The 27,997-nt window shown below is 44.1% G+C and overlaps 1 protein-coding gene across 2 annotated transcripts; it reads left to right on the forward strand.

Annotated features, from left to right (window-relative positions):
• Positions 1-27,974, forward strand: LOC106568091 (ubiquitin carboxyl-terminal hydrolase 32). Of its 2 annotated transcripts, XM_014138114.2 has the most exons (34): positions 1-207; positions 4,495-4,622; positions 15,898-16,003; positions 16,272-16,390; positions 17,404-17,563; positions 17,660-17,791; positions 17,874-17,981; positions 18,080-18,195; positions 18,344-18,406; positions 18,507-18,590; positions 18,698-18,759; positions 18,873-18,975; positions 19,090-19,282; positions 19,467-19,624; positions 19,758-19,898; positions 20,040-20,160; positions 21,160-21,314; positions 21,832-21,913; positions 22,000-22,074; positions 22,294-22,432; positions 22,586-22,691; positions 22,837-23,010; positions 23,346-23,520; positions 23,833-23,984; positions 24,088-24,205; positions 24,437-24,642; positions 24,758-24,942; positions 25,062-25,148; positions 25,241-25,361; positions 25,484-25,675; positions 25,881-26,124; positions 26,223-26,614; positions 26,749-26,841; positions 26,965-27,974. In XM_014138114.2, exons 1-34 carry the CDS (start codon positions 150-152, stop codon positions 27,136-27,138), a joined length of 4,722 nt encoding a protein of 1,573 aa, XP_013993589.1. In that variant the 5' UTR covers positions 1-149; the 3' UTR covers positions 27,139-27,974. The 2 variants fall into 2 exon arrangements, with proteins under 2 accessions (XP_013993589.1, XP_045548307.1); XM_045692351.1 differs by lacking the exons at positions 1-207; positions 4,495-4,622; positions 15,898-16,003; positions 16,272-16,390 and having other exon boundaries at positions 17,644-17,791.
• Positions 27,975-27,997: the final 23 nt, after the last annotated feature.

Raw genomic sequence — 27,997 nt, forward strand, 5'->3', positions numbered from 1 at the left:
CGGAGGGGTTGGCTTTGGCAAGGCGTCAGTAGACGCATAGCTGGCTACATTATTAGATAGTTTTGACTGCCGTGTATAAGCTAAACGAAAAAAGCAGTTCCTAACAACCTATTTTATTTGTTAAGCTGTTGCTATGAAATGAGAAAAACATGGGAGCCAAAGAGTCAAGGATAGGTTTCCTCTCGTACGAAGAGGCCATCAACAGAGGTAACAATTGATAATTTGCTAACCTTGGCTAACTGTAAACATTAGCGTTATAGACAGCTAGCTAATGAAGGTAAGGCTAGCTAACTGTTGGATGATTAATGCGTTAACAGTACGAACGTTACTAGCTATATGGCGAACAACACTGGGACAGGCAACTAACTAGCTAGATAACCGTGTCAAGTGTACTAAAGTGTAATTCAAATATACCAGCGGGTCCAGGTAGGCGGTTAACTAGGTAAATTAACAGGCTATCTTAAATTGACCCTAAAACCGCTACTGCCCTCGGGATCAGGTAGAGGCCAACGACCGGAAACTAAGACCTTGAGCTATCTGCACTTCGGTCAACTAGAAGTAAATTAATGACACCAAGTAGCCGCTGTTTGTTGACATTGTGTGTGCCTGCTGGTACTGTGTGAATGGGCGGATTTGATTATGCTGAGCCGCGGGGCAAAGGCCAGTCACGTCATCGGGCGAAAATGGGAGGGAGGAGCGCCATTCTCTAATCTAACAGTAATTTTTGCAGCTCGTCCAGAAACGCATCGTTTCCTAAATCTTTCAATCTTATAACTATTTTTCATTGGGAAGGCAGATGAAGCGTTTTTATCAAAAACAATAACTTTTGCATGGGATAACACAGTATCCTACTAATGACTACACGTGCTTAATTATGTCACAATTGTTTTGAGCTGACATCGATGTGGGCTTTAAAAGGGGCTCCTGCCTCATGCCTGGGAGGCAGCCCAGTTCCAAATCAAATGAAATCAACTTTCATCAGATGCAAAACACACACAGGGCACCCGGGTGAGATTAATTTAACCCCCTCAGTGTTAAAATGTTAAATATTCCTGATCCACTATATATACAAAAGTATATGGACACCCCTTGCTCTGGACACCCACCGGCTATTTCAGCCACACCCGTTGCTGACAGGTGTATAAAATCAAGCACACAGCCATGCAATCTCCATAGACAAACAAGAGCTCAGTGACTTTCAACGTGGCACCTTTCTAACAAGTCAGTTCCTCAAATTTCTGCCCTGCTAGAGCTGCCCCGGTCAACTGTATGTGCTGTTATTGTGAAGTGGAAACGTCTAGGAGTAACAACTGCTCAGCTGTGAAGTTGTAGGCCACCCAAGCTCACAGAACGGGATCGCAGAGTGCTAAAGCGCATAAAAATTGTCTATGGAAGCTACATTAGCACAATAACTGTTTTCGTTGGGTGCTTCATGAAATAGGTTTCCATGGCTGAGCAGCTTCGCACAAGCCTGAGATCGTCATACGCGATGCCAAATGTCGGCTGGAGTGGTGTCAAACTCGCTGCCGTTGGACTCTGGAGCAGAGGAAACGCATTCTCTGGAGTTATGAATCACGCTAAACCATCTGGCAGTCCGACCGACGAACCTGGGTTTGGCGGATTGCAGTAGAACGCTACCTGCCCAAATGCATAATGCTAACAGTCTCAACGTCAACAGTGACGAGGCGACTCCGGGATGCTGGCCTTCTAGGCAGAGTTGCAAAGAAAAAGCCATATCTCAGACTGGCCAATAAAAAGAAAAGATTAAGATGGGCAAAAGAACACAGACACTGGACAGAAGAACTCTGCCTAGAAGGCCAGCATCCCAGAGTCGCCTCGTCACTGTTGACGTTGAGACTGGTGTTTTGCGGGTACTATTTAATGAAGCTGCCAGTTGAGGATTTGTGAGTGGGCCTATGCCCTCCCAGGCCCACCCATGGCTGTGCCCCTGCCCAGTCATGTAAAATCCATAGTTAAGTGCCTAATTAATTTATTTCAATTGACCTATTTCCTTATGAACTAACTCAGTAAAATCATTGAAATTGTAGCATGTTGTGTACATTTTTTTTTTCTTCAGTATAGCTAGCTAACAGCTGACAGACCTAACATTAACTAGCAGTATACTGATGTTGGTGTATTTCTCTCTGCTAATACTGTATTGTTCACATTGTGTCTGTCGTCTGCTGTGCCACTGTTTCTAGTTATGATATGATATTCAGGCCTAGCCTAGAGCTGGAACTTGTGCAATCAGGGACCTAGAAAAGCCATATGGAGTGCATTTGGAAAGTATTCTGACCCCTTTACTTTTTCCACATTTTGTTACGTTACCTTATTCTAAAATGTATTCAATGTTTGTTTTTCCTTATCAACACACAATACCCCCTCATGACAAAGCAAAAGTGTTTTATTCCTCTCTGCAAATCCTCTCAAGCTCTTGTCAGGTTGGATGGGGAGTGTTGCTGCACAGCTATTTTCAGTTCTCTCCAGAGATGTTCGATCGGGTTCAAGTCCGGGCTCTGGCTGGGCCACTCAAGGACATTCAGAAACTTGTCCCAAAGCCACTCATCAAGTTTTATTTGTCACATGGGCTGAATACAACAGTGAAATGCTTACTTACAAGCCCTTTTTCAACAATGCAGTTAAGAAAATACCTACAAAAATGAAGATAAAAGTAACAAATAATTAAAGAGCAGCGGTAAAATAACAATAGCGAGGCTATATACAGGGGGTACTGGTACACCGGTGTCGAGGTAATATGTACATGTAGGTAGAGTTATGAAAGTGACTATGCATAGATAATAACAGAGTAGCAGCAGCGTAGAAGAGGGGCGGGAGGGGCAATGCAAATAGTCTGGGTAGCCATTTGATTAGATGTTCAGGAGTCTTATGGCTTGGGGCTAGAAGCTGTTTAGAAGCCTCTTGGACCTAGACTTGGCGCTCTGGTACCGCTTGCCGTACGGTAGCAGAGAGAACAGTCTATGACTATGGTGGAGTCTTTGACAATTGTTAGGGCCTTCCTCTGACGCCGCCTGGTATAGAGGTCCTGGATGGCAGGAAGCTTGGCCCTGGTGATGTACTAGCAGTATACTGCTAGTATACATCTTCGCCTCCATCCTGTGTTGTCTTGGCTGTGTACTTAGGGTCGTTGTCCTGTTGGAAGGTGAACCTTCGCCCCAGTCTGAGGTCCTGAGCACTCTGGAACAGGTTTTCATCCAGGATCTCTGTACTTTGCTCCGTTCATCTTTGCCTGCATCCTGACTAGTTTCTCAGTCCCTGTCGCTGAAAAACATCCCCACAGCATGATGCTCCCACCACCATGCTTCACCATAGGGATGGTGCCAGGTTTCCTCCAGATGTGACACTTGGCATTCAGGCCAAAGAGTTCATTCTTGGTTTAATCAGACCAGAGAATCTTGTTTCTCATGGTCTGTCATGTGCTTTTTACTGAGGAGTTGCTTCCGTCTGGTCACTACCATAAAGGCCTAATTGGTGGGGTGATTCCGAGATAGTTGTCCTTCTGTAAGGTTCTCCCATCTTCACAGAGGAACTCTGACAGAGCGAGAATCGGGTTCTTGGTCACCTCCCTGACCAAGGCCCTTCTCCCCAAGTTGCTCAGTTTGGGTGGGCAGCCAGCTCTAGGAAGAGTCTTGGTGGTTCCAAACTTCTTCCATATAAGAATGATAGAGGCCACTGTGTTCTTGGGGACCTTCAATGCTGCAGATTTTTTTTGGTACCCTTCCCCAGATCTGTGCCTCGACACAATCCTGTCTCGGAGCTCGATGGACAATCCCGTCAACCTCATGGCTTGGTTTTTGCTGTATCATGTGCTGTCAACCATGGGACCTTATATAGACGTGTGCCTTTCCAAATCAGGTCCAATCAATTGAATTTACCACAGGTGGACTCCAAGTTGTAGAAACATCTCAATGCAAACAGGATGCACCCGATCTCAATTGTCTCATAGCAAAGGGTCTGAATACTTTTGTAAATTAGCTATGTTTTTTTATTTGTAATACAATTGCAAAAATGAATAAAAACCTGTTTTTGCTTTGTCATAATGGAGTATTGTGTGTAGATTGCTGAGGATTTTTATTTAATCAATTTTAGAGTAAGGCTGTAACAAAATGTGGAAAACGTAAATGGGTCTGAATACTTTCCAAAGGCACTGTAGCTAACAGCTGACGATGCTAACTAGCAGTATACTGTTGTTGTTGATGATGGTGGTGGTGTATGTGTGTCTGCCAGTTCCCTATTGTAGTGCTGAGCACTTGCAAGCATTTCTAAATCTGGCTGGGTGGCATATATATATATATACACCCGCAATTACTGATTAGTTATGATAGTTGCTATGGTAATTTAATAGCCGCTGTGGGTTTGGTTTAGACTGCCTAAGATTGTATTGGTGACCATGGTTTAATTCTCTGCCTAACCATACAGTCCATGTTTTAATTTACAGAAAAGCTTCTTCAATCTCTGTCTCTCTATCCCTCCCAGTAACTAATGTGGAGCTCCAGCGTCTGAAGGATGCCTTCCGGAGGACCAGTGGCCTGTCCTGTTACATGAGCCAGCAGTGTTTCCTCAGGGAGGTGCTGGGAGATGTCGTACCACCCAGGATTGCTGAGGTGAGCCTTGTTCAACAGACAGACGGCCCCAGTGTTACATGAGGTCTGATGGGAGAGTCTCCATGTCATTTACGCAAGCCATGACACCCACCATTTCAGATTGTTCTGATATCGTTTCTGTAGTTAGAAACAGATAAGAGGAGCATTCCTGCTAGAGGTCTTCACGGATCCACCTGTACCCGAGACCACCTTTCCGGATCCAGAATTCTATGTCACAAGTCGGTTTGCACATTTTGGGGAATATTCAGAGGTGGAAACTTTCTGTGGGATTTAATGGGAATATATGCTAATTAATATTAATACCATTTAAATGTAGATGTTTTTTGCATTGGATATATTTACCATATCATATGGAGACAGAAACAAACCTTTTATCTTATCATAAGTAGACATAATTGCAAATTATTAAATCCTTCCAATAGAAATAAAAAAAACTTTAGTTACGAATTGAACTTTAATTAAATTAGTTCACTCTTCACATGGGATGATTTCACTGAACAACAAAAGGGAATATTGAATGATCCCCACTGATCCATCGCATCTGCCGATATGGACTGCCTCATCGAGGATCCCAAAAACGTTTTCAACATACATCCGTAAAATGATAGTCTAGAAACTAAAGCTTTGGTTGTTTTCCTCTCAGGCTTCCATTTCTTCACCCTGGACCTCCTCAATGTCCACCTCTTGAACATCAGACTCTGAGGCCTCATCTTCACTGTCACTTTCCAACCCTGTTGAGGATGGCTCATTGTCAGGCTCAAAATGCCCAAAATTTGCCCGGATGGCCACCAATTTTTCAACCCATGTATTGGTCAGCCTGGTACATGCTTTGGTGTATGTGTTCCCAAACAAGGACATTTTGCGTTCTGAGGCGGCTGATGTTTGTGGAATTTGGAGAATGATTGATTGAGGCAACAGGGGAAGGCACCTCAGATCCACGAAGTCCCTTCCACCAGGTGGCTGATGAGATATGTTGGCACGACTGCCATATTGCATCTCCATCCCAAAGCCCTTGCTTAGAAGTGTACTTCGCCAGACTGCCAAGAACCTTGCCCTCATCCAGGCCAAGGTGGCGAGACACGGTAGTGACGACACCAAAGGCCTTGTTGATCTCTGCACCAGACAGGATGCTCTTGCCAGCATACGTGGGGTCCAACATGTACACTGCGGCGTGTATGGGCTTCAGGCAGAAGTTTTCACGCTTTTTGATGTATTTCAGAACTGCAGTTTCCTCTGCTTGGAGCAACAGTGAAGTGGGCAGGGCAGTACAGATTTCTTGTCTTACATCTGCAAGCAGAGTCTGAACATCAGACAGGATGGCATTGTCTCCCTCAATCTTTACAATGGCTACTGCTATAGGTTTCAGGAGTTTCAGGCTGCTTACCACTCTCTCCCGAAATATATCAGGAGGATTCTCTTGATGGGGCTGTCCATATCGGCAGGCTGTGATATGGCCATTTCTTGGAGAGACTTCTTCCCCTCCAGGAGACTGTCAAACATGATCATGACAACACCACCCCAACGGGTGTTACTGCGCAGCTTCAATGTGGTGCTCTTATTCTTCTCTCTTCAAATCAAACATTATTTGTCACATGCGCCGAGTACAACCAGTGTAGACTTTACCGTGAACTGCTTACTTACAAGCCCTTAACCAACAGTGCAGTTCAAGAAGAGTTCAAATATTTACCAAGTAGACTAAAGTAAAAAGTAATAATAAAAAGTAACACAATAACGAGGCTATATACAGTGGCACCGGTACTGAGTCAGCGGGGGTACAGGTTAGTTGAGGTAATTTGTACATGTAGGTGGGGGTGAAGTGACTATGCATAGACAATAAACAGCGAGTAGCAGCAGTGTACAAAGGGGGGGGGTCGTCAATGTAAATTGTCCGGTGGCGATTTTATTAATTGTTCAGCAGTCTTTGCTTGGTGAGATTGCTGCTATAACTACATGACCCTTCACATACCTTACCATTTCCTTGGCTCTCTTGTAGAGGGTATCCATTGTTTTCAGTGCCATGATGTCCTTGAGGAGCAGATTCAACACATGAGCAGCACAGCCAATGGGTGTGATGTGAGGGTAGGACTACTCCACTTTAGACCAAGCAGCCTTTATGTTCGCAGCCTTGTCTGTCACCAGTGCAAATACTTTCTATGTTCCAAGGTCATTGACTGCCTTCAGCTCATCTGCAATGTAGACTGGTGTCTGTGCTCTTGTAAAATACTGGTTGAGGGGTGGAGATGATGTAGTTAATTATTCCTTGCCCGCGAACATTTGACCACCAATCAGAGATGATTGCAATACAGTCTGCTTTCTTTATGATTTTCTTGACCTTCACTTGAACTCTGAATTCTGCATCCAGCAAATGAGTAGATAAAGCATGTCTGGTTGGAGGGGTGTATGCTGGGCGAAGAACATTCAGAAATCTCTTACAATACACATTGCCTGTGAGCATCAGAGGTGAACCAGATGCATACACAGCTCGAGCAAGACATTCATCAGCATTTCTCTGACTACGTTCCTCCATTCAGTCAAAAAAACTTCTGATTCCAGAAGGACCATAAGCTGTTGCTATCGATAAGGTGTCTGATTCATCATTTTCACCTCGAATAGAGGTAGAGGGACATTTGAAAGAGATTGCTTGTTGTGAGAGCGCTGAGGGATCTTTATGCACTTGGCCAGATATTGCCTCTTTGTTGCATTCTTCACATATGATTTGGCACAGTATTTGAAAATGTACACAGCTTTTCCTTCTACATTAGCTGCAGTGAAATGTCTCCACACATCAGATAGTGCCTGTGGCATTTTCCTGTAAAGATTAGAAAAAATGAGTAAAAAAAAAAAAACAAATACAACTCCATGTACAGATAAATAGTTATATTAAACAGCTCCTTTGTAAGATACATGTTTTAAAATTAAACATGTATGGAAACAGGTGAATTAACACTCCTCAGTTAGAAGGCTCAAGCAAGCTAAAACCCACATGGTAGCAAAAACTAACTAGCAGAAATTAACAAGGTAGAAATGATTTAAACACACTTTGCTGTAGACTACTATTTACTAGTTAACCTGTTGAGGACAGACGTTCCACTAGCAGAACCCCGTTCCGCCTGCGGAACCCCTAGCCAACAGCCAATGTCATCGCACGGCGCAAAATACAAAACCAACTAAAATACCACAATTCAATTTTCTCAAACAATCAACTATTTTACACCATTTTAAAGATAAGACTCTCGTTAATCTAACCACATTGTCCGATTTCAAAAAGGCTTTACAGCGAAAGCAGAATATTAGATTATGTTGGGAGAGTACATAGACACAAATAATCACACAGCCATTTTCCAAGCAAGCATATATGTCACATAAACCCAAACCACAGCTAAATGCAGCACTAACCTTTGATCTTCATCAGATGACACTCCTAGGACATTATGTTATACAATACATGCATGTTTTGTTCAATCAAGTTCATATTTATATCAAAAACCAGCTTTTTACATTAGCATGTGATGTTCAGAACTAGCATACCCACTGCAAACTTCCGGTGAATTTACTAAATTACTCATGATAAACGTTGACAAAATACATAATTATTTTAAGAATTATAGATACAGAACTCCTTTATGCAATCGCTATGTTCGATTTTAAAATAGCTTTTTGGCAAAAGCACATTTTGCAATATTCTGAGTACATAGCTCGGCCATCACAGGCTAGCTAATTTGACACCCACCAAGTTTGGGGCTCACTAAACTCAGAATTACTATTAGAAAAATTGGATTACCTTTGCTGTTCTTCGTCAGAATGCACTCCCATGACTTCTACTTCACAACAAATGTTGTTTTGGTTCCAAATAATCCATAGATATATCCAAATACCTCAATTTTGTTTGTGCGTTCAGGTCACTATCCGAAGGGTGACGCGTGAGTGCATTTCGTGACAAAAAAATTCAAAATATTCCATTACCGTACTTAGAAGCATGTCAAACGCTGTTTAAAATCAATTTTTATGCAATTTTTCTCGTAAAATAGCGATATATTCCAACCGGGCAACGTTGTATTCATTCAAAGGCTGAAAGAAAAAATGTTAGAAGTCTCGTGACCGCGCATCTCCAGTTTCACTGTCCCCAGGCTGACCACTCACAAACAGAGCTGCTGTACTTTGCCCAGAGACAGCAGACACCCCATTCCACTTTCTGGTGGCTTTAGAGAGCCAATGGAAGCCTTAGAAAGTGTCACGTTACAGCACAGATGCTGTAATGTTGATAGAGATGCAACAGAAGGACAACAAATTGTCAGACAGGGCACTTCCTGTATGGAATCCTCTCAGGTTTTGGCCTGCCATATGAGTTGTGTTATACTCACAGACACCATTCAAACAGTTTTAGAAACTTTAGAGTGTTTCCTATCCAAATTTACTAATTATATGCATATTCTAGTTTCTGGGCAGGAGTAGTAACCAGATTAAATCGGGTACGTTTATTTATCCAGCCGTGAAAATACTGCCCCCTATCCCAAAGAAGTTAACAAAAAATCATGTATGTCATATCAAATAAATTCACCCCACCCAGTATTGTAATCAAAACTTACCAGAATGTATGTAGTCCTTGGCTCAGACAGTGTAGTTGTGTGGGCTCAATAGCATCTCATTAGTGTGCCAGATCTTGAGAATCAGCTGTACATGTGATGGAAGAATGCACTGTGCATGCAGAGGGTTGCGATTCCATTGAATTGGGGATAGTTTAACCAAAATATGCCACAAGACCTAGAATTGCCTTATGTGTATCTCACAAAAAAGGGTCACTGTTATAAGCTAACTTCTTTTGAAGAATTTAAGCAACCCCCCCCAAATTCCAGTACTTAACTTCCCATGAAAAATGTCCGGAAATTTATCGGGACGTTTCCAACCCTTCTGGTTGGATCTGATATAATTGTGACAGGTATCGGCTATGTGTAATTTTAACTGACTTGTCTGGAAGGCCGAACGTGACTGCTGCAGTAGAGAGCGAGACATTTTATAATTTATGCTATTGGTTTTGCTTTTCACGAGAGTGAAAAGTCAAACCTTTGGACATACCTACCCATTCCAGGGTTATTCTTTATTTTTTATTTTTTTTCTACATTGTAGAATAATAGTGAAGACATCATAACTATGAGATAACACATGGAATCATGTAGTATCCAAAAAAGTGTTAAACATATCAAAACAGATTTTTGATTCTTCAAAGTAGCCACCCTTTGCCTTGATGAGAACTTTGTTGTGCTGACAACAAAATCACACAAAAATAATCAATGGAAATCCAATTTATCAACCCATGGAGGTCTGAATTTGGAGTCACACTCAAAATTAAAGTGGAAAACCACACTACAGGCTGATCCAACTTTGATGTAATGTCCTTAAAACAAGTCAAAATGAGGCTCAGTAGTGTGTGTGGCCTCCACGTGCCTGTATGACCTCCCTACAACGCCTGGGCATGCTCCTGATGAGGTGGCGGATGGTCTCCTGAGGGATCTCCTCCCAGACCTGGACTAAAGCATCCGCCAACTACTGGACAGTCTGTGGTGCAACGTTGCGTTGGTGGATGGAGCGAGACATGATGTCCCAGATGTGCTCAATTGGATTCAGGTCTGGGGAACGGGCGGGCCAGTCCATAGCATCAATGCCTTCCTCTTGCAGGAACTGCTGACACACTCCAGCCACATGAGGTCTAGCATTGTCTTGCATTAGGAGGAACCCAGGGCCAACCGCACCAGCATATGGTCTCACAAGGGGTCTGAGGATCTCATCTCGGTACCTAATGGCAGTCAGGCTACCTCTGGCGAGCACATGGAGGGCTGTGCGGCCCCCCAAAGAAATGTCACCCCACACCATAACTGACCCACCGCCAAACCGGTCATGCTGGAGGATGTTGCAGGCAGCAGAACGTTCTCCACGGTGTCTCCAGACTCTGTCACGTCTGTCACATGTGCTCAGTGTGAACCTGCTTTCATCTGTGAAGAGCACAGGGCGCCAGTGGCGAATTTGCCAATCTTGGTGTTCTCTGGCAAATGCCAAACGTCCTGCACGGTGTTGGGCTGTAAGCACAACCACCACCTGTGGACGTCGGGCCCTCATACCACCCTCATGGATTCTGTTTCTGACCGTTTGAGCAGACACATGCACATTTGTGGCCTGCTGGAGGTCATTTTGCAGGGCTCTGGCAGTGCTCCTCCTGCTCCTCCTTGCACAAAGGCAGAGGTAGCGGTCCTGCTGCTGGGTTGTTGCCCTCCTACAGCCTCCTCCACGTCTCCTGATGTACTGGCCTGTCTTCTGGTAGCGCCTCCATGCTCTGGACACTACGCTGACAGACACAGGAAACCTTCTTGCCACAGCTCGCATTGATGAGCCATCCTGGATGAGCTGCACTACCTGAGCCACTTGTGTGGGTTGTAGACTCCGTCTCATGCTACCACTAAAGTCAAAGCACCGCCAGCATTCAAAAGTGACCAAAACATCAGCCAGGAAGCATAGGAACTGAGAAGTGGTCTGTGGTTACCACCTGCAGAACCACTCCTTTATTGGGGGTGTCTTGCTAATTGCCTATAATTTCCACCTGTTGTCTATTCCATTTGCACTACAGCATGTGAAATTTATTGCCAATCAGTGTTGCTTCCTAAGTGGACAGTTTGATTTCACAGAAGTGTGATTGACTTGGAGTTACATTGTGTTGTTTAAGTGTTCCCTTTATTTTTTTGAGCAGTATATTTTTCCATAACTCACTTATTGTGGATAAAAGTATGCATTTTGTTATGTAGTGCACATAAAATAACTTTTGTGGTTAAATTCCTATGTACTGAATGAAAAATACAAGTTAAATGGGTTTCATCGCATTTAATGCTACTGATGGTTTTGGCACAAACTGTTGCGTTATATAGCAAACATGCCCAATCTGGTCTTGCCACTTGCGCTCTAGCCAACAGCTCGCAGATACAGTGAGGGGGGGGAAAAGGTATTTGATCCCCTGCTGATTTTGTACGTTTCCCCACTGACAAAGAAATGATCAGTCTATAATTTTAATGGTAGGCTTATTTGAACAGTGAGAGACAGAATAACAACAACAAAAATCCAGAAAACGCATGTCAAAAATGTTAAAATTGATTTGCATTTTAATGAGGGAAATACTTATTTGACCTCTGCAAAATGTGACTTAGTACTTGGTGGCAAAACCCTTGTTGGCAATCACAGAGGTCAGACGTTTCTCGTAGTTGGCCACCAGGTTTGCACACATCTCAGGAGGGATTTTGTCCCACTCCTCTTTGCAGATCTTCTCCAAGTCATTAAGGTTTTGAGGCTGACGTTTGGCAACTCGAACCTTCAGCTCCCTCCACAGATTTTCTATGGGATTAAGGTCTGGAGACTGGCTAGGCCACTCCAGGACCTTAATGTGCTGCTTCTTGAGCCACTACTTTGTTGCCATGGCCGTGTGTTTTGGGTAATTGTCATGCTGAAATACCCATCCACGACCCATTTTCAATGCCCTGGCTGAGGGAAGGAGGTTCTCACCCAAGATTTGACGGTACATGGCCCCGTCCATCGTCCCTTTGATGCGGTGAAGTTGTCCTGTCCCCTTTGCAGAAAAACACCCCCAAAGCATAATGTTTCCACCTCCATGTTTGACGGTGGGGATGATGTTCTTGGGGTCATAGGCAGCATTCCTCCTCCTCCAAACACATTGAGTTGATGCCAAAGAGCTTCATTTTGGTCTCATCTGACCACAACACTTTCACCCAGTTGTCCTCTGAATCATTCGGATGTTCATTGGCAAACTTCAGACGGGCATGTATATGTACTTTCTTGAGCAGGGGTACCTTGCGGGCGCTGCAGGATTTCAGTCCTTCACGGCGTAGTGTGTTACCAATTGTTTTCTTGGTGACTATGGTCCCAGCTGCCTTGAGATCATTGACAAGATCCTCCCGTGTAGTTCTGGGCTGATTCCTCACCGTTCTCATGAACATTGCAACTCCACGAGGTGAGATCTTGCATGGAGCCCCGGGCCGAGGGAGATCGACAGTTCTTTTGTGTTTCTTCCATTTGCGAATAATCGCACCAACTGTTGTCACCTTCTCACCAAGCTGCTTGGCGATGGTCTTGTTGCCCATTCCAGCCTTGTGTAGGTCTACAATCTTGTCCCTGACATCCTTGGAGAGCTCTTTGGTCTTGGCCATGGTGGAGAGTTTGGAATCTGATTGATTGATTGCTTCTGTGGACAGGTGTCTTTTACACAGGTAACAAACTGAGATTAGGAGCACTCCCTTTAAGAGTGTGCTCCTAATCTCAGCTCGTTACCTGTATAAAAGACACCTGGGAGCCAGAAATCTTTCTGATTGATTTCTAACATTTTTGACATGTTTTTTCTGGATTTTTTTGTTGTTATTCTGTCTCTCACTGTTCAAATAAACCTACCATTTAAAATTAGACAGATCATTTCTTTGTCAGTGGGCAAACGTACAAAATCAGCAGGGATCAAATACTTTTTTCCCTCACTGTACAGTACGGGTAGGCTACCTATATTGAAATTATTATGCATATACCGATATCATTTTTAATTGTCAAAAGGCAGCCAAGCATCGATCATCATGTCACTAGAATAAGACCCTCGCTTTTTAAAGGAGCATCAAGCACATCAAATGCACTTTCACCGCCCTGTGAAGTTCATAATTTATTTAATCTGTAGCCTAATAAACTGCATGGTTTCCCGAGTGGTAGTGGGAGGACCACGCAAGTTTACTTTCGATATTTGCGCATTTCCACTGCCATTTCTCGCATAGGAAATTTCACCGACACCATGTCAAATGAACAAATTGTCTGTCGGCATATGAAATTGTACTGGCGTATCCTGTTTCCATCAGCCCGGTCGTGACTTTTTTTCATTCGTCAGGTAATTTATCCGCATGAAGTGGTTGGATGGAAACCTGGTTAGTGGAAGCTCTTTGCACCTATGAGGCTTTTGTAGAGTGGAACAAAGTGATGGAAGCTGCAGGGTCCTGGCAGAGTCATTGTGTTCGCATATCTTTTCCTGAGTTCTATGCGCAAATTTTCCATGTCCTTTTCTATGTAAAACACTTTCACATCACATCTATGCACCACACCATCAGGTCCACAAATGCATGGCAGTCCTTGTCCACCTTTACTGCATTTAACATTAGTGACATTTTGATGTATTGTACATACACACAGAATGTGTTCCAGAAGAGCCGACTGCCAGACAATGCTTCGGACAGACTGCAGAATTGAGAAAAAAACGATTTTGTATACTGGACGTTTCTTTTTGAAAGCTGCATACAGTTCTTTAAGGTTGCACAGAATGAGTATTTTCTGCTCGTGAATTTTGAATTTGACAAAATCCTTTTTTCCTGGCATAAGTCTACTTTTTGTCATTCATTGTCATTGTAGAATCTAATGACCAAATCCTCAACTGGAAAATCATTGCCAAAGAGTGTTCTGCTTTGGCAACTCCATGATACCTTTCTCAGAAGCCAGTTTTCTTGCTGCCCTTATGTAAACACTGACATTAAAGACCTCTTTAGTTTTGACTATAGACCATGACGGTGGAGCCATTTATTAATATTTGTGTCTTTTTAATTTTGCTTGATAATTCTTTTTTTCTTTCGTTAAGTAAATGAGCCTGTCAAGATCTTCAGCATTTTTATTCATTTCTTTAAAGATCTCAGGCTGCTCCGAGGCGCCAGTTCCTCAGGAGATATATTGGCAGCTTGAGCAGCCTGCTGATGTATGGTGTATTGTGCATCTTTGAACTTGATCTGCACATGAAGATTTATTTTTGAGCAGGATACCTTGGAATGAGATGCCTGTCCTTTGAGCTGTAGTGGACTTGACTCCAGTTTAAGTGACATTGGTGTTAAGACAGGACTTCATTCTTTTAGCAGCCTGTTCACTGTCAACATGACCAGATGAATTATGTGGATCTCCATTGTCACTTTTCATTGAAAGCAATGCAACATCATGGACACAATTTCATTCCAGGGATGACATTGTCACTGAACATTCCCTTAATTCTTAGCTACCTTCACATTTTACTTCTGAGTGATCTATTTGCTGCTTGTGATTATTAAATGGATCACAACATTTTCTTTGGCAGTTTGAGTAGATAATCAATAGCTTTTGCAAATTGTGTGGTCATCCTCAAGTCAAACCTGTCCTCCTTGAAAACAATTTTAGTTTGTCCTCTTAGCTACCTCCATGCTTCAAACTAACTGCCCTTGAATAGTCCATTGAATGGCAACTCTGAGGTATTTCCCTATGGTGCAATTCTCATTAAGGGGTTTCCTACTAGCCCAAAACGTTGGAGCAATTGGCAAGTGACTGAAATGCTGAGCATGACAACCCTTTTAAAAAAAGAGAACCAATTAGAACATTTACCATTAGAAACCATTAAACCTATGCAATACACCATTATATAAACAATTAAGCCTTCACCAATAGAAACTATTGCAAAACACAATGTACTTCGGGGATATTTACCTTTTTGAAGACCATTTAGAGACCAGAACCATTAGAACTGCTGTAGCCTAGTGGTTTGCATGTTCACCGGAGAAGGTCTAACTGCTCCAGACCTTTTTTTGAAGGGATTTGACCACATACTCAATGTATTCTCAACCAATAAAATGTTGCTCATGAGGTTGAAAACCCCTGTGCCTATACCTCTACCTGGGTAGTACCCAACTTCAGCTGTTCTGATTGGGAGGTTACCCTGTCCTCGTTCCAAATCTCATCCAATCCTATTCTTAACCATTAATTTGTTCTGAATGTTTTTATTTATTGACAACTTCTAACTGGATAAAATAGTGAGCCTGTTTAGCAGCAACACCACCATCTAGTGGTCAGAACCTGGTAATATCAGGTTGTATAATTGCCGTTCAAATGGTCTTTCAACACAATGTTTCAGGAACGCTTATCTGTTTCAAACAACAGAAATGATTTCAGAACAATCTGAGATGGTGGGTGTCAAACCTGTTTCTTGTGTTTTTTAAGGTGGAGGGATTGTAGCCTATTTTGCTCTTCTGATATGAGTCTAACTAGCTTGCTAACCTGGACAAGCTGGCATATTTGAATTCAACTTTAGTCCACCTGACAGGGTTATCAAAGATAATATACATTTTTATTGATTTCTGAAAGGGAACTCACTCTTCAAATTACAACAACAAGTAGGTCAGGACTGGACCGGATTGAGTTGACATGTTTACCTGAATTGAACCCAGCTCCCTTCCCCTGTTTCTAGGTGATATACAGCTCATTCGGTGGGACCTCTAAAGGCCTGCACTTCAACAACCTAATTGTTGGCCTGGTTCTCTTGACTAGAGGACGTGATGAAGAAAAAGCTAAATGTGAGTATTGTAACCAACAGACTTATGGAACCTCTATAGATGCTTGTGTTGATCATGTAATTACAAGAATAATCATATAATTGCATATATAATTTAATAGGATCTCTGAGAATAAAAACAAACAAATAGACCTTCACACAAATGGACCCATCTTTTGTAGTGGTATCTAATTTGTATTCTTGAAAATGTCTTATAATGCGATTCACCCCCATTGTGAATATCACACCTGACAGAGTTGCCTAAGCTTCTTTTTGTGGCTCTCCTTCAGACATTTTCAGTCTGTTTGCCAGCGATTTGGGCAATCATGCAACGCGAGAGGACATGGAAAGCATGCTGCAGACTGTGGATGGAGAGATCCCACTTTCTCTTAGGAAGTGTTTCTCTGAGGTTAGCTCATATGCCTTATTTGAATGAATATGTATGGGTAACTGCCAAAACAAAGGAAACGCCAACATGAAGTGTCTTAGTAGGGCGTTGGGCCACCACGAGCTGCCAGAACAGCCTCAATGTGCTTTGGCATATATTCTAAAAGTGTCTGGAACTCTATTGGAGGGATGCGACACCATTTTTCCACAACAAATTCCATAATTTGTAGTTTTGTTGATGGTTGTGGGAAACGCTGTCTCGGGTGCCGCTCCAGAAGTGTTAAATTGGTTTGAGATCTGGTGGCTGAGAGACACACACACACACACACACACACACACACACCCTTTAAACCCCCTATGCTCCTTTGAGACCCCTCTTTCAAAGTCACTGAGATCTCTTCTTCTAGCCATGGTATCCAAAATAATGGGCAACTAGGCATTTTTATACTTATTTTTTTATGCTTAATTAACTCAGAAACCACACGTGTAGAAGCACCTGCTTTCAATATGCTTTGTATCCCTCATTTACTCAAGTATTTCCTTTATTTTAGCAGTTATCTGTATTTGATTGTTTTAAACACACATTTTGACAGCCATGTTTTCACAAACTGTATGACCACCAGGGTGGGTGCAAATCTGCTATTACATGCTTACCAGGTCTTTTTTATTTGTTCACTACAAACATGCCACATATCCTAATGTATCCTCATACCATATCTAATTGTAAGCTGCTGACCTGTTTGGGGTGGCAGGTAGCCTAGTGGTTAGAGCGTTGGGCCAGTAACCGAAAGGTTGCTGGATCGAATCCCCGAGCTGACAAGGTACAAATCTGTCGTTCTGTCCCTGAACAAGGCCCGGTAGGCCGTCATTGTAAATAAGAATTTGTTCTTAACTGACTTGCCTAGTAAAATAAAGGTTAAATAAAATATAAGTGCACAGGGCTGCTAATGCTACTTGACACAGGAAGATAATTCCAATATGTGTTTTGCACCTTTGTTCAAGGCTTAGTGGAGTTCCTGTTATTTTCTTTACCAGGGTGAGAAGGTAAATTATGAGAAATTTAAGAGCTGGCTCCTGCAGAACAAGGATGCCTTCACCTTCTCCCGCTGGCTCTTGTCCAGTGGGGTGTGTGTCACCCTGACAGACGATAGTGACACACCCACCTTCTACCAGACCTTGGCTGGAGTAACACACTGTGAGTGACTGTCATCCTGATCCTTTGGGAGATATACTAAATAATAGCCTAGGCTAGGGGTCTTGTCATGCCACTTATAGATTTTCTTTCTTGCAGTAGAGGAATCGGATATCATTGACCTGGAGAAGAGATACTGGCTGCTGAAAGCTCAGTCTCGGACAGGACGATTTGACCTGGAAACCTTTGTCGCTTTAGTTTCTCCCACTATTCATACATCCCTAAGTGAAGGTAAGAGAATACGCAGGATGTGGATTTGATTTATTGGATACTTTTGAAGGCGATCGTTACGTCCATTTCTCCTTCTGTGCAGGTTTGTTTCATGCCTTTGATGAAAACAGGGACAATCACATAGATTTTAAGGAAATCTCATGTGGACTATCTGCTTGCTGTAGAGGGCCTTTGGCAGAGAGACAGAAGTGTAAGTAGATACACAAGCATTAAGCCTTGCTGTTTGTCATACTTTCATCACATTGACAGTTTCAATGTGTGACTTTCCTCTTGTTTTCTTTTCCCCAGTCTGTTTCAAAGTGTTTGACGTTGACCACGATGGGCTTCTGTCTCGAGAGGAAATCACAGAAATGGTTGGGGCATTACTGGAGGTGTGGAAAGACAATCGCACAGACCTTCTACCTGTAAGTACCATTTGGCCAGACTGGACATATGATGGACATACTGTAGATAATGATAACTGTTGTAATGTATGTAGTTAGATTGTTTTGTTTTAAGCTGTCCCATTACTACTCTGGGTTCTTAAGCCTTACCCTGCCTCTGTCCCTTAAGGAAGCGGACACTAATGTCCATGCCATTGTGGAAGACATCCTGAAGGAGCATGACACCACTAAGGTATTACCTTACTGCTTGCGTGAGTTTGGATTCATACAGATTTCTTTAATGTTGTCAGAAAACATTGAAACCGGCTATTGGTGGGTGTTGTGTTCTTTAGCAAGGGCATTTGACCCTGGAGGACTACCAAATATGGAGTGTGAAGAGTGCATTTGCCAATGAGTTCCTCAACCTGCTGTTTCAGGTAAGAGCCAGCCACCATGTGTTTCTACTTTGGTCACCATTATGTGCTGTGTGTGCTTTTCTTGTTCTGCTGGATCACCAGTCTTCTGCTATCGTGTTGGTCTCTAGGTGTGTCATATTGTCCTGGGGCTGCGGCCTGCTTCCCCTGAAGAGGAGGGACAGATAATCAGGTGTGTGTGTCTGTGTCACCATGTCAGTGTCCTTTCCTGCTGTCATACACATGCTTCCTTACCCCCTCATCAATCAACCTAACACTCACAAACTCACTCACTTGTGTCTGCAGGGGCTGGTTGGAGAGGGCGAGCAGACACGGCCTCCAGCCAGGAGACTACTGGTTCCTCATAGCAGTGCCGTGGTGGCAGCAGTGGAGGGACTACGTCAAATATGTAAGCAAGGCTTTTTTGCTGCTTGACACCATGATCATCTGTTTATCATACTGTGCCCATTCTACACTATAATTTCTTTGCTGATGTGATTGTGGTTGTTGGCGTCTCTTCCAGGATAACAAGCATATCGTGGTGGAGCAGCCATTAGTGTTTGGCACAGTGAGAAGTGGTGTAGGGGCCGGAACCCAGGCCAGGGCAGAGCAAGGCCCAGAGGGGGAGAGCATGGCCAGCTCCCACAGCTCCACAGAAGAGAAGTTCGCAGACAACATCTCCAGTGCATCAGAAGCCTCCGAGACGACCAGCGGCAGTGAGTGGCTAAGAATTCTCAGCACCCCGCGTTACACTTAGTATTAGCAAAACAGTTAGATACTAGTATAGCTTAATAATAAGGAAATGTACCACTCATTATACCTGCCTTGCCTTGCATACTGTGTGCTGAGAGTGGGTGTACAACTGAATGTCATTGAAAACCATTCATTTGCTCTCCTCAGGCCTTCTACCCCGGGGCTCGACTGCTACGGATATCTGCTTTGCCCGTCAGCATGATGACACAGACAACCAGTGCTTCCTGGGGGCTGATGAGAACATGGTGGTTCTAAGGCCTGGGGCCATCGATAACCAGTCTCTGGTCACATCAGAGCCCTTAAAGGTAAGTTAGGCACCACAAACAACACTGTGGAAGGGGATGGACTCAATTAGAGATTAAAATGTTCCTCTTCTTCAAACTGGCCTTGTCATATTGTTTCAGTTTTAAATCTGTCCATCTTGAACTGTTCCCCCAGGCCCCCACATTGACTATGGAGGGGGGCCTACTGAGGCGCTCCCCGTCCCTGATTCTAGGCAGGGACTTTGAGGTTGTGCCAGAGCCTGTGTGGAGGGCACTCTACCACTGGTACGGAGCCAACCTGAGTCTCCCCAGGCCGGTACGTACATTTCAACTCTGTAAAGCAGGACCGCTTGTGGATTTTCCATTAAACCAACACCATTATCATCCCTATTGATCCTGACATTGTGATAACCTCACATTCCCATCCCCTCTCCTCTTCTCCTGTTGGCATTCCCAGGTGATCAGAAACACCAAGACAGACTGTGCTGAGCTGGAGCTGTTACCCCGACACCTGCTCTTCCTGAGGCAGCAGCAGCCCCCCGCCCGCACCCCCCAGAACAACGTCTGGGTCAATATGGGTAAGAGCTTCCCCTGCATGTGTCTCCAGCACTTCTCCAAAGGTTACAAAGTAAAGGAGGGACAAGAATAGCACAGTGCCCTAGTGACTTTCTGCCCAAGTGTCCAGGGCCATTCAGTATGTTGATCTGAAAAGCACGTCCACTCCCGACTGCGGATGATTGAAAGACCGCCGCTCGTGCAATAGATGCGTTCTCCCAACAACACAATCACAACTCAATCTTGCAAAGTTAGATTTGGTTGGTTGCATTGAAGGGGACTGATATTATATTGATTCAAACATCATTCCCACGTTAGAGGGAAGCATTGATCTGTTTAAGGAAGTATGTAACTGGGAAAAGTAGTAAAGTTTAATCACTAGAATTCTCTGCGCAGCATGGCATTTCTTCTGCGCAGCAGTCCAGGAGGAGGAAGGCACTTAAAGGGAACATTGGTCACAAGATTGGGGCAGCACAGGAACACAAATTAACTACCTTTTTTGTGACCTTTTAACCAAAATATCACAGATGAGACGACAAATGTCCACATGCCCCTATAAGAGTGGGAGGTTACCGTGGTAGCATGACTAGAGTCATGTTTGTGTCTGTGAGATTGAGTCTGTCTAGTAGAAGCGTTGTCTTCTCTTCCCTAGCTGTTGAAACTCAAACATAGGAAAATGACCTAGCTTGTGAACAAAACAATGTAAATAGCCAAGAAACACTGGACAAAAAGTCTCACTTCAGCAGACTTTCGTTTTAAGTAAATTAGACCAACTTTTATGCCTGTGCGCAGCGCTTCTAAAAATAAATATTTCACTCCGCTCATCACATTCGCACAGCCCCAGCCAGGCAGTGTGAGATGAAATAGGCTATGTAGGATCTGGGCCTCATTATATGTCAGAGCATTTGGCCACCGCAACATGGTGTGTGTGAATTTTCTTCCACACCCGTTCCTGTGCTTTTTACCAATCATGTGTGCAGAGCAGTTCAATGTGTCCGTGGTGTCTCCCTGAACTCCCCCAGGTAACGTTCCCTCTCCTAGTGCCCCCCTAAAGCGTGTGTTGGTCTACACGGGCTGTTTCAGTAGGGTGGGCACCATCAAGGACATCCATGAATACCTGTCCCAGAGACTCCGCATCAAGGAGGAAGACATGCGCCTCTGGCTCTACAACAATGAGGTGGGTGTGACTCATAGAATGTTGACCCTTCGTCAACATACACGGCAAGGTTCTACCCAAAGAATGTAAGAGGGGCACTGCGCCACCTTGTGGACTTGACTGCGCCACTATTCAAAAAATAAATACAAATAAATAAATACAAAATGTAAACACACACACTGAATTAATTGAATTGCGCTTGCCTGGACCTCATACCTATGGTCCCTGTTCTGTAGATCATTGAATAATGACATTACTAGGATAATTCTAGAAAAAATACTGTGAAGAATATTAAATAATTTTTTTGCACTTAACCAGTGTGTGCTGCTTTATTTGTTATCATTTTAGGTTCTAGATTGCAGGAAATGGCACTTACAAGTGTTCAAAAAACACATCTCTGAGTCCAAAGGGGGCCATGGCCCTCCTTGGGACCTCCCCCTCAACCCTACACTGCACACACAGACGTGCACAATAAACACTCAAACTCAAATACTCACACACACTCTAATATTACAGTTCAAAACAATGTATTCCACAGAATTATCTGACCCTCCTTGATGATGAAGACCATTCCCTGGAGGGGTTGAAGATCCCAGATGAACAGTACATGGTCATAGAAGGTATGCATCATAACGACTCTGTTTTTAATGGCTCCATCATGTATTGTCAGGATGAGTAGATGAAGACACTTTTTTGTTGTCATCAGTTCGTAACAAGGACATGAGCTGGCCAGAGGAGATGTCCTTCATCGCTAACAGCAACAGGATGAACAGACACAATGGTAAGACCGTCGCTGCATACAGTTACAGCACCAACACAACATTAATTTGTAATTTAACATTAACTGAGCTGATTGCTTCTTGGATGTATTATAGATAAGTCTGTCAGACAGTACTTGTTTTGCTGTCTCCAAACATTAAAGGGGTCGCACTGACTGCTGTAGAAGCTTTTGATGGTTGAATAGCGTCCTCAGACTGTTGCCTCCTGCTGTTGTTCACAGTCCCTACTGAGAAAGGTGCGACTGGACTGAGCAACCTTGGCAACACGTGCTTCATGAACTCCAGTATCCAGTGTGTGAGCAACACCAAGCCTCTCACAGACTACTTCACCTCAGGAAACCACCTTTACGAGCTCAACAGGTATGTGTCTGCATTATTTTAGACTTAAAAGAATGCATGCTTATTATACATGCTTATTATACTCTTTGGGCAGAACGTTGGTCAAATAAATCCACAGCAAGCAGAGATGAGTGTGCAAGTTTTTTTAATTTGTGCTGTTTGTCTCCATAACAGGACTAATCCAATTGGGATGCGGGGTCACATGGCCAAATGCTATGGTGATCTGGTTCAGGAGTTGTGGAGCGGAACACAGAAGAACTTGGCCCCTCTGAAACTCAGAGTATGTCCACAAACAAGCCTCCAACTAACACCACCCAATAACACTACAGACTACCAACCTAAAAGTACTTTCTTTCAACCTAAAAAATAAGAGTCAAATGGTTGTCTTTTTCCATTTTCTCCTTGTCCTCCGTCTCTTCCCTCAGTGGACGATAGCGAAGTACGCTCCCCGGTTCAATGGCTTCCAGCAGCAGGACTCCCAGGAGCTGCTGGCCTTCCTGCTGGATGGCCTTCACGAGGACCTGAACCGTGTTCACGAGAAGCCCTACGTGGAGCTGAAGGACAGTGACGGACGACCAGACTGGGAAGTTGCTTCTGAGGTCAGAGTTCATACACACTGTTCCTATCGTCATGGTGGGGAGATCCAGAAATAAGGCCCCAGGTGAATCACCTCATGTAGCTGTTGGAGTATAAATATTGATTTGGAGGTGTAATATTAGCTTTCTGTGTCATCTTGAACTGCTAGAAGTTGTCCTTTTGTACCTCAGTTGGTGGAGCATGGTACTAGTAACGCCAGGGTAGTGGGTTCAAATCCCGGGGACCACCCAAACATGAAATGTATGCATGCATGACTGTGAGTCGCTTTGGCTTAAAGTGTCTGCTAAATGGCGTATATTATTGTCTGGTGTGATGATGGTGAATTGTGTTCCCCCAGGCATGGGAGAATCACCTGAGGAGAAACCGCTCCATTGTGGTAGACCTGTTCCATGGCCAGCTCAGGTCACAGGTCAAGTGCAAGACCTGTGGCCACGTCAGTGCACGCTTTGATCCCTTCAACTTCCTCTCTCTCCCTCTGCCCATGGATAACTCCATGCATTTAGAGATCATAGGTGAGCCTTATAAATCAAATTGTATTGGTCACATATGCATATTTAACAGATCTTATTGCGGGTGTAGTGAAATGCAGTGTATACAGTACAACATCCAGAAAATACATTCCAAAAGATTAAACATAAGCATCATATTGGAGATATGTTTCAGGAAGTGTGTTGCCTGTCCACCCTTTCTTGTACTGGACTCTGAGCTTTACAGTAACATTGTGGTGTTGAATAGAAAGCTATTCTGTTCCTGTTGTCTTTTGAGGGAATGTATATTGGATCCCGTGTCTCTGAAACACTTTGCTCTTTGCTTCCTCTGTCCAGTCATTAAGCTGGATGGGTCATGCCCAGTGCGGTATGGGCTCCGGCTCAATGCGGATGAGAAGTACACAGGCCTAAAGAGACTCCTGAGTGAGCTCTGCTGCCTGAATCCTGAGCAGATCCTCCTAGCTGAAGTACATGCCTCCAACATTAAGGTGGAGCCGTCGTCTATCCTCCAGCACTGTACATCCATCCATCACACTGTCAATATCACAGTCTGCACATAGACTAATGATTGTCTGTCTACCCTATTTTTAGAATTTTCCACTGGACAACCAGAAAGTGCGTCGGGCGGTGAGCGGCTTCCTGTGTGCGTTTGAGATCCCAGTGCCAAGTGCGCCCACGTCTGTGGTGTCCACTCCCACACAAACAGATGGTATACCGATTGTTTCTTCTGTTCATTAGCGACGTTTCATCTCTTTTCATTCCTTTTTTAAAGGCAATCCGTAAGAAGTGATGAAAGGGGTTTAGAATCCAAAGACGTAGCAACCAAACACACCTTGGAATGTAAACAAATGCACAGGTTCTATAAAACAGATGAAAAAAGGTAGATACTTTGACACTGGAAAATATAACGTATAACATTTGTTCTTTGTCTCATCTCCAGAAGCTCAAGCACTAGCCTATGGGAACGCTACCATGGTAACTGAGAGAAACTCTATGAACCTGGGACTGATCCCCAAGGGCATGCCCAGCACTGTGGTTCCCTGTGGCACAGAGGGCAGCCTTGCTGACGGTCTCCCCGACGGCCCCGCGGTGCTCCCTTCAGACAGCCCCTTCACTGGGTACATTATCACCATCCACAGGAAGATGGTAAGAACTGCAGGATGGGCTAAAGATGGAGAGAAGATTAGCAGTGCATCAAGATTAGTCAAAGTCTATATAATGCTCATTTCTAAACAATGTGTCATTTCTGTTTGTTTCGTAGATGCGGGCAGAGTTATACTTCCTGTCCAGTCAGAAGAACCGCCCCAGCCTGTTTGGGATGCCGTTGATTGTGCCGTGTACAGTCCACACCAGGACCAGGGACCTGTATGATTCTGTGTGGACCCAGGTGTCACGCCTGGCCAGTCCCTTGCCCCCTCAGGAGGCCAGCAACCACGCCCAGGACTGGTCAGTCTCTCCAGACCACTCTGTATTTTGTCAGGTGGCTTTGCAGTGTTCAGTGTTCTCCTAAAGGTACAGGTGTGTGATGCTGATCGGTGTGTGTATATGTGTGTGTGATCACACAGTGATGACAGCATGGGCTACCAGTATCCTTTCACTCTGCGCGTGGTGCAGAAAGATGGCAACTCCTGCGCCTGGTGTCCGTGGTACAGGTAATTAAGTCTGTCACACAGTACAACATATCACTATACGGTTGAAGATAGAGAATATGTTCATTGATACCCTATATTGTTGTCCCCCTCAGGTTCTGCAGAGGCTGCACAGTGGAGTGTAACGATGAGAGGGCTGCTGTGGGAAATGCCTTCATGGCTGTCGACTGGGACCCCACTGCTCTGCACCTCCGCTACCAAACCTCTCAGGAGAGGGTAAGAGAGACATGAGGCTGGGGATAACAGCAGCAGTGGAACCCTAGGGGTCATATCAATGTATTTATTCAATATCTAATGGATATACGTCATACACTAAGTAATGTTTGTCTGTCCTGCAGATCGTGGAGGAGCACCCCAGTGTGGAACAGAGTCGCAGGGCCCAGGCAGAGCCCATCAGTCTGGACAGCTGTCTGCAGGCCTTTACCAGTGAGGAAGAGCTGGGAGAAGATGAGCTCTACTACTGCTCCAAGTGCAAGACCCACCGCCTGGCCACCAAGAAACTGGACCTGTGGAGGCTGCCGCCCATCCTGGTCAGACATAGAGCTCATTCCCTCTGCATCAACTTCCCTGTCCTCTCCCTATTCATATTTGTGTCAATAGGCAACAGTTGAAACCTATTCAAATATACATGAATAAACAACAACTCAAACATTTTCAATGCTATGTCTGAAGTGCAAGGTTGCACATGACACCACCCACTCTAAAACTCCTTTATTCTGTCCATTTGAATTGCAGATAGTTCATTTAAAACGGTTCCAGTTTATGAATGGGCGGTGGATCAAATCCCAGAAGATTGTTAGGTTTCCCAGGGAGACGTTTGACCCCAGTGCTTTCCTGACCCCAAGAGATGCAGACCAAAGCCAAGAGAGCTGGAGGGATAAGCTGGGGGAGGAGCTACACGACACAGAGGAAGGAGTGCAAAAGTCTGGGGGTGGAGACACTGTCTGTAACCCTGCCCTGACTCTCAACAATGGGAAAGGTTTGTATAGAATCTTGACGGATTTCAGATGTACCTGTCATATCCCACATATTATTTTAAGGAGGCTGGTGTTCTTCTATGAATGTGTCTGTTTGCAGACTCTCTGTGCTCAGGGAGGATGGCCAGCACCCCCCTCAGCAGAGACGTCTGCCCCAACTGCAGCCCTCAAAGTGAGGGCAGGAGGCAGGGCCGTGGGCTGGTGTTTCCCACGGGAAGCAGGTACCAACTGTCCCTCAGTAAGGAGAGCCTGGACAGTGGCAGGGAGAGCCCCATGGAGCTGGAGGCCAGCAGGACGAGGATGGGGATGGGGAGCATGGGAGAAGGCCTCAGTGACTCCACCTCTGGTGAGGACACGGCCAGAGAATGTGACAACACAATGTCTGAGCTAGAGAGCAATGGCTACACCGAGGACAACATGGATCTGGAGGCCTCCCAGGGCCAAAGAGACAAAATCTACCTGGATCCCATGTACAACTTGTATGCAATTTCAGTAAGTATTAAGCGGGTCAAATATTTGTTTTTCTCTAAGAACTTTACTGTTCTAGCCTGAAGCCTGAGAGTAAAGTGACCGTCTATCTACCATCTGAAATATCCTCTTACCCCCAATCACTTTTGGGTTTGCAGTGCCATTCAGGGATCCTAGGAGGAGGCCACTATGTGACATACGCCAAAAACCCAAATGAAAAGTGGTACTGTTACAACGACAGTAGCTGTAAGGTAAGCTGTATGCTAAAAACAGAACTTATATCTCTGCTATGTGATGCAGTGTCCATTGTCATCTGTAACTCAGTTATTTAAAGTTCACAAGTATAAACTAACCTCAGTGTTTTCTGTGTTCAGGAGTTGCGGTCAGAGGAGATTGATGCAGACTCTGCCTATATCCTGTTCTATGAGCAGCAGGAAGTGGATTATTCTCTGTTCATGCCCAAAACTGATGGCAAAAAGATGGCTGACACAACTTGCATGGACGAGGACTTTGAGTCTGACTATAAGAAGTACTGTGTTCTTCAGTAATGGACTGTCTGTCGATATGTGTCAATGTGCTGCCAGTTCATCGACATGCTTGTGCTACAAAACCACCTTACTATTTGACTCTGAAATCTCTCAGGTTGAGATGAGCTGAAGCTTAGAAATCATCCCTGGTGGTTAAGTGGACAACCAACCATTTTTACACTTTCATAGTGGATGGACCTTTTTTTTCAAGTAATGGTACTCAAGTTATTTCTCACTTGCGATGTCAAACAAAACGGAGGGCTGTGTATTGGTTTGTTTTGGCACAAACACCTTGTCGGGGAGTGACAATGCTTAAGCCCATGGTGTTGGTCCTAGGCCAGATGTGACAAATGTGGGAGTGTGTCTTTCTGTTTGTAAACCAATGCCAGTTGCAATATGCCATTAATGTTTCGACACATTTTGATTGGTACTTTCTGCAATTACATCCCCTCATTGAATAATACAAAAAATGATTGCATTAGAAGCAAGTGTTCACTACCTCATCATACCCTGCTTTGGACAGTCGTCAAATGCAATGTCACAATTCTAAAATTCCATTTTTTGTTGTCCTCAAATGTAAATGATTTAGACTCCAGACCGATAGGCCTGGATTATATTCAGTGTTTCTGAACTACATTTATGTATTTGCATTGCAATGTACCTTTTTGTGTTTGTTTATCGTGTCAGGTCTTTTAAGAACAAAGCTTCAGACTCTCACCTATCTGAGAGAATCTTCCTGTAGCATCTGCTTTGTACCATTTGTGTGCAGGTCCATTCCAACAACATATCAGTCTGTTCCATCACAACATTGTGATGTTATCACATCAACAGCTGTGTCATTACAGTAGTGCCACCAACAGGCTGTATCATACTTTATCAT

Source organism: Salmo salar, chromosome ssa13, assembly GCF_905237065.1.
Source record: "Salmo salar chromosome ssa13, Ssal_v3.1, whole genome shotgun sequence".
NCBI lineage: Eukaryota > Metazoa > Chordata > Actinopteri > Salmoniformes > Salmonidae > Salmo > Salmo salar.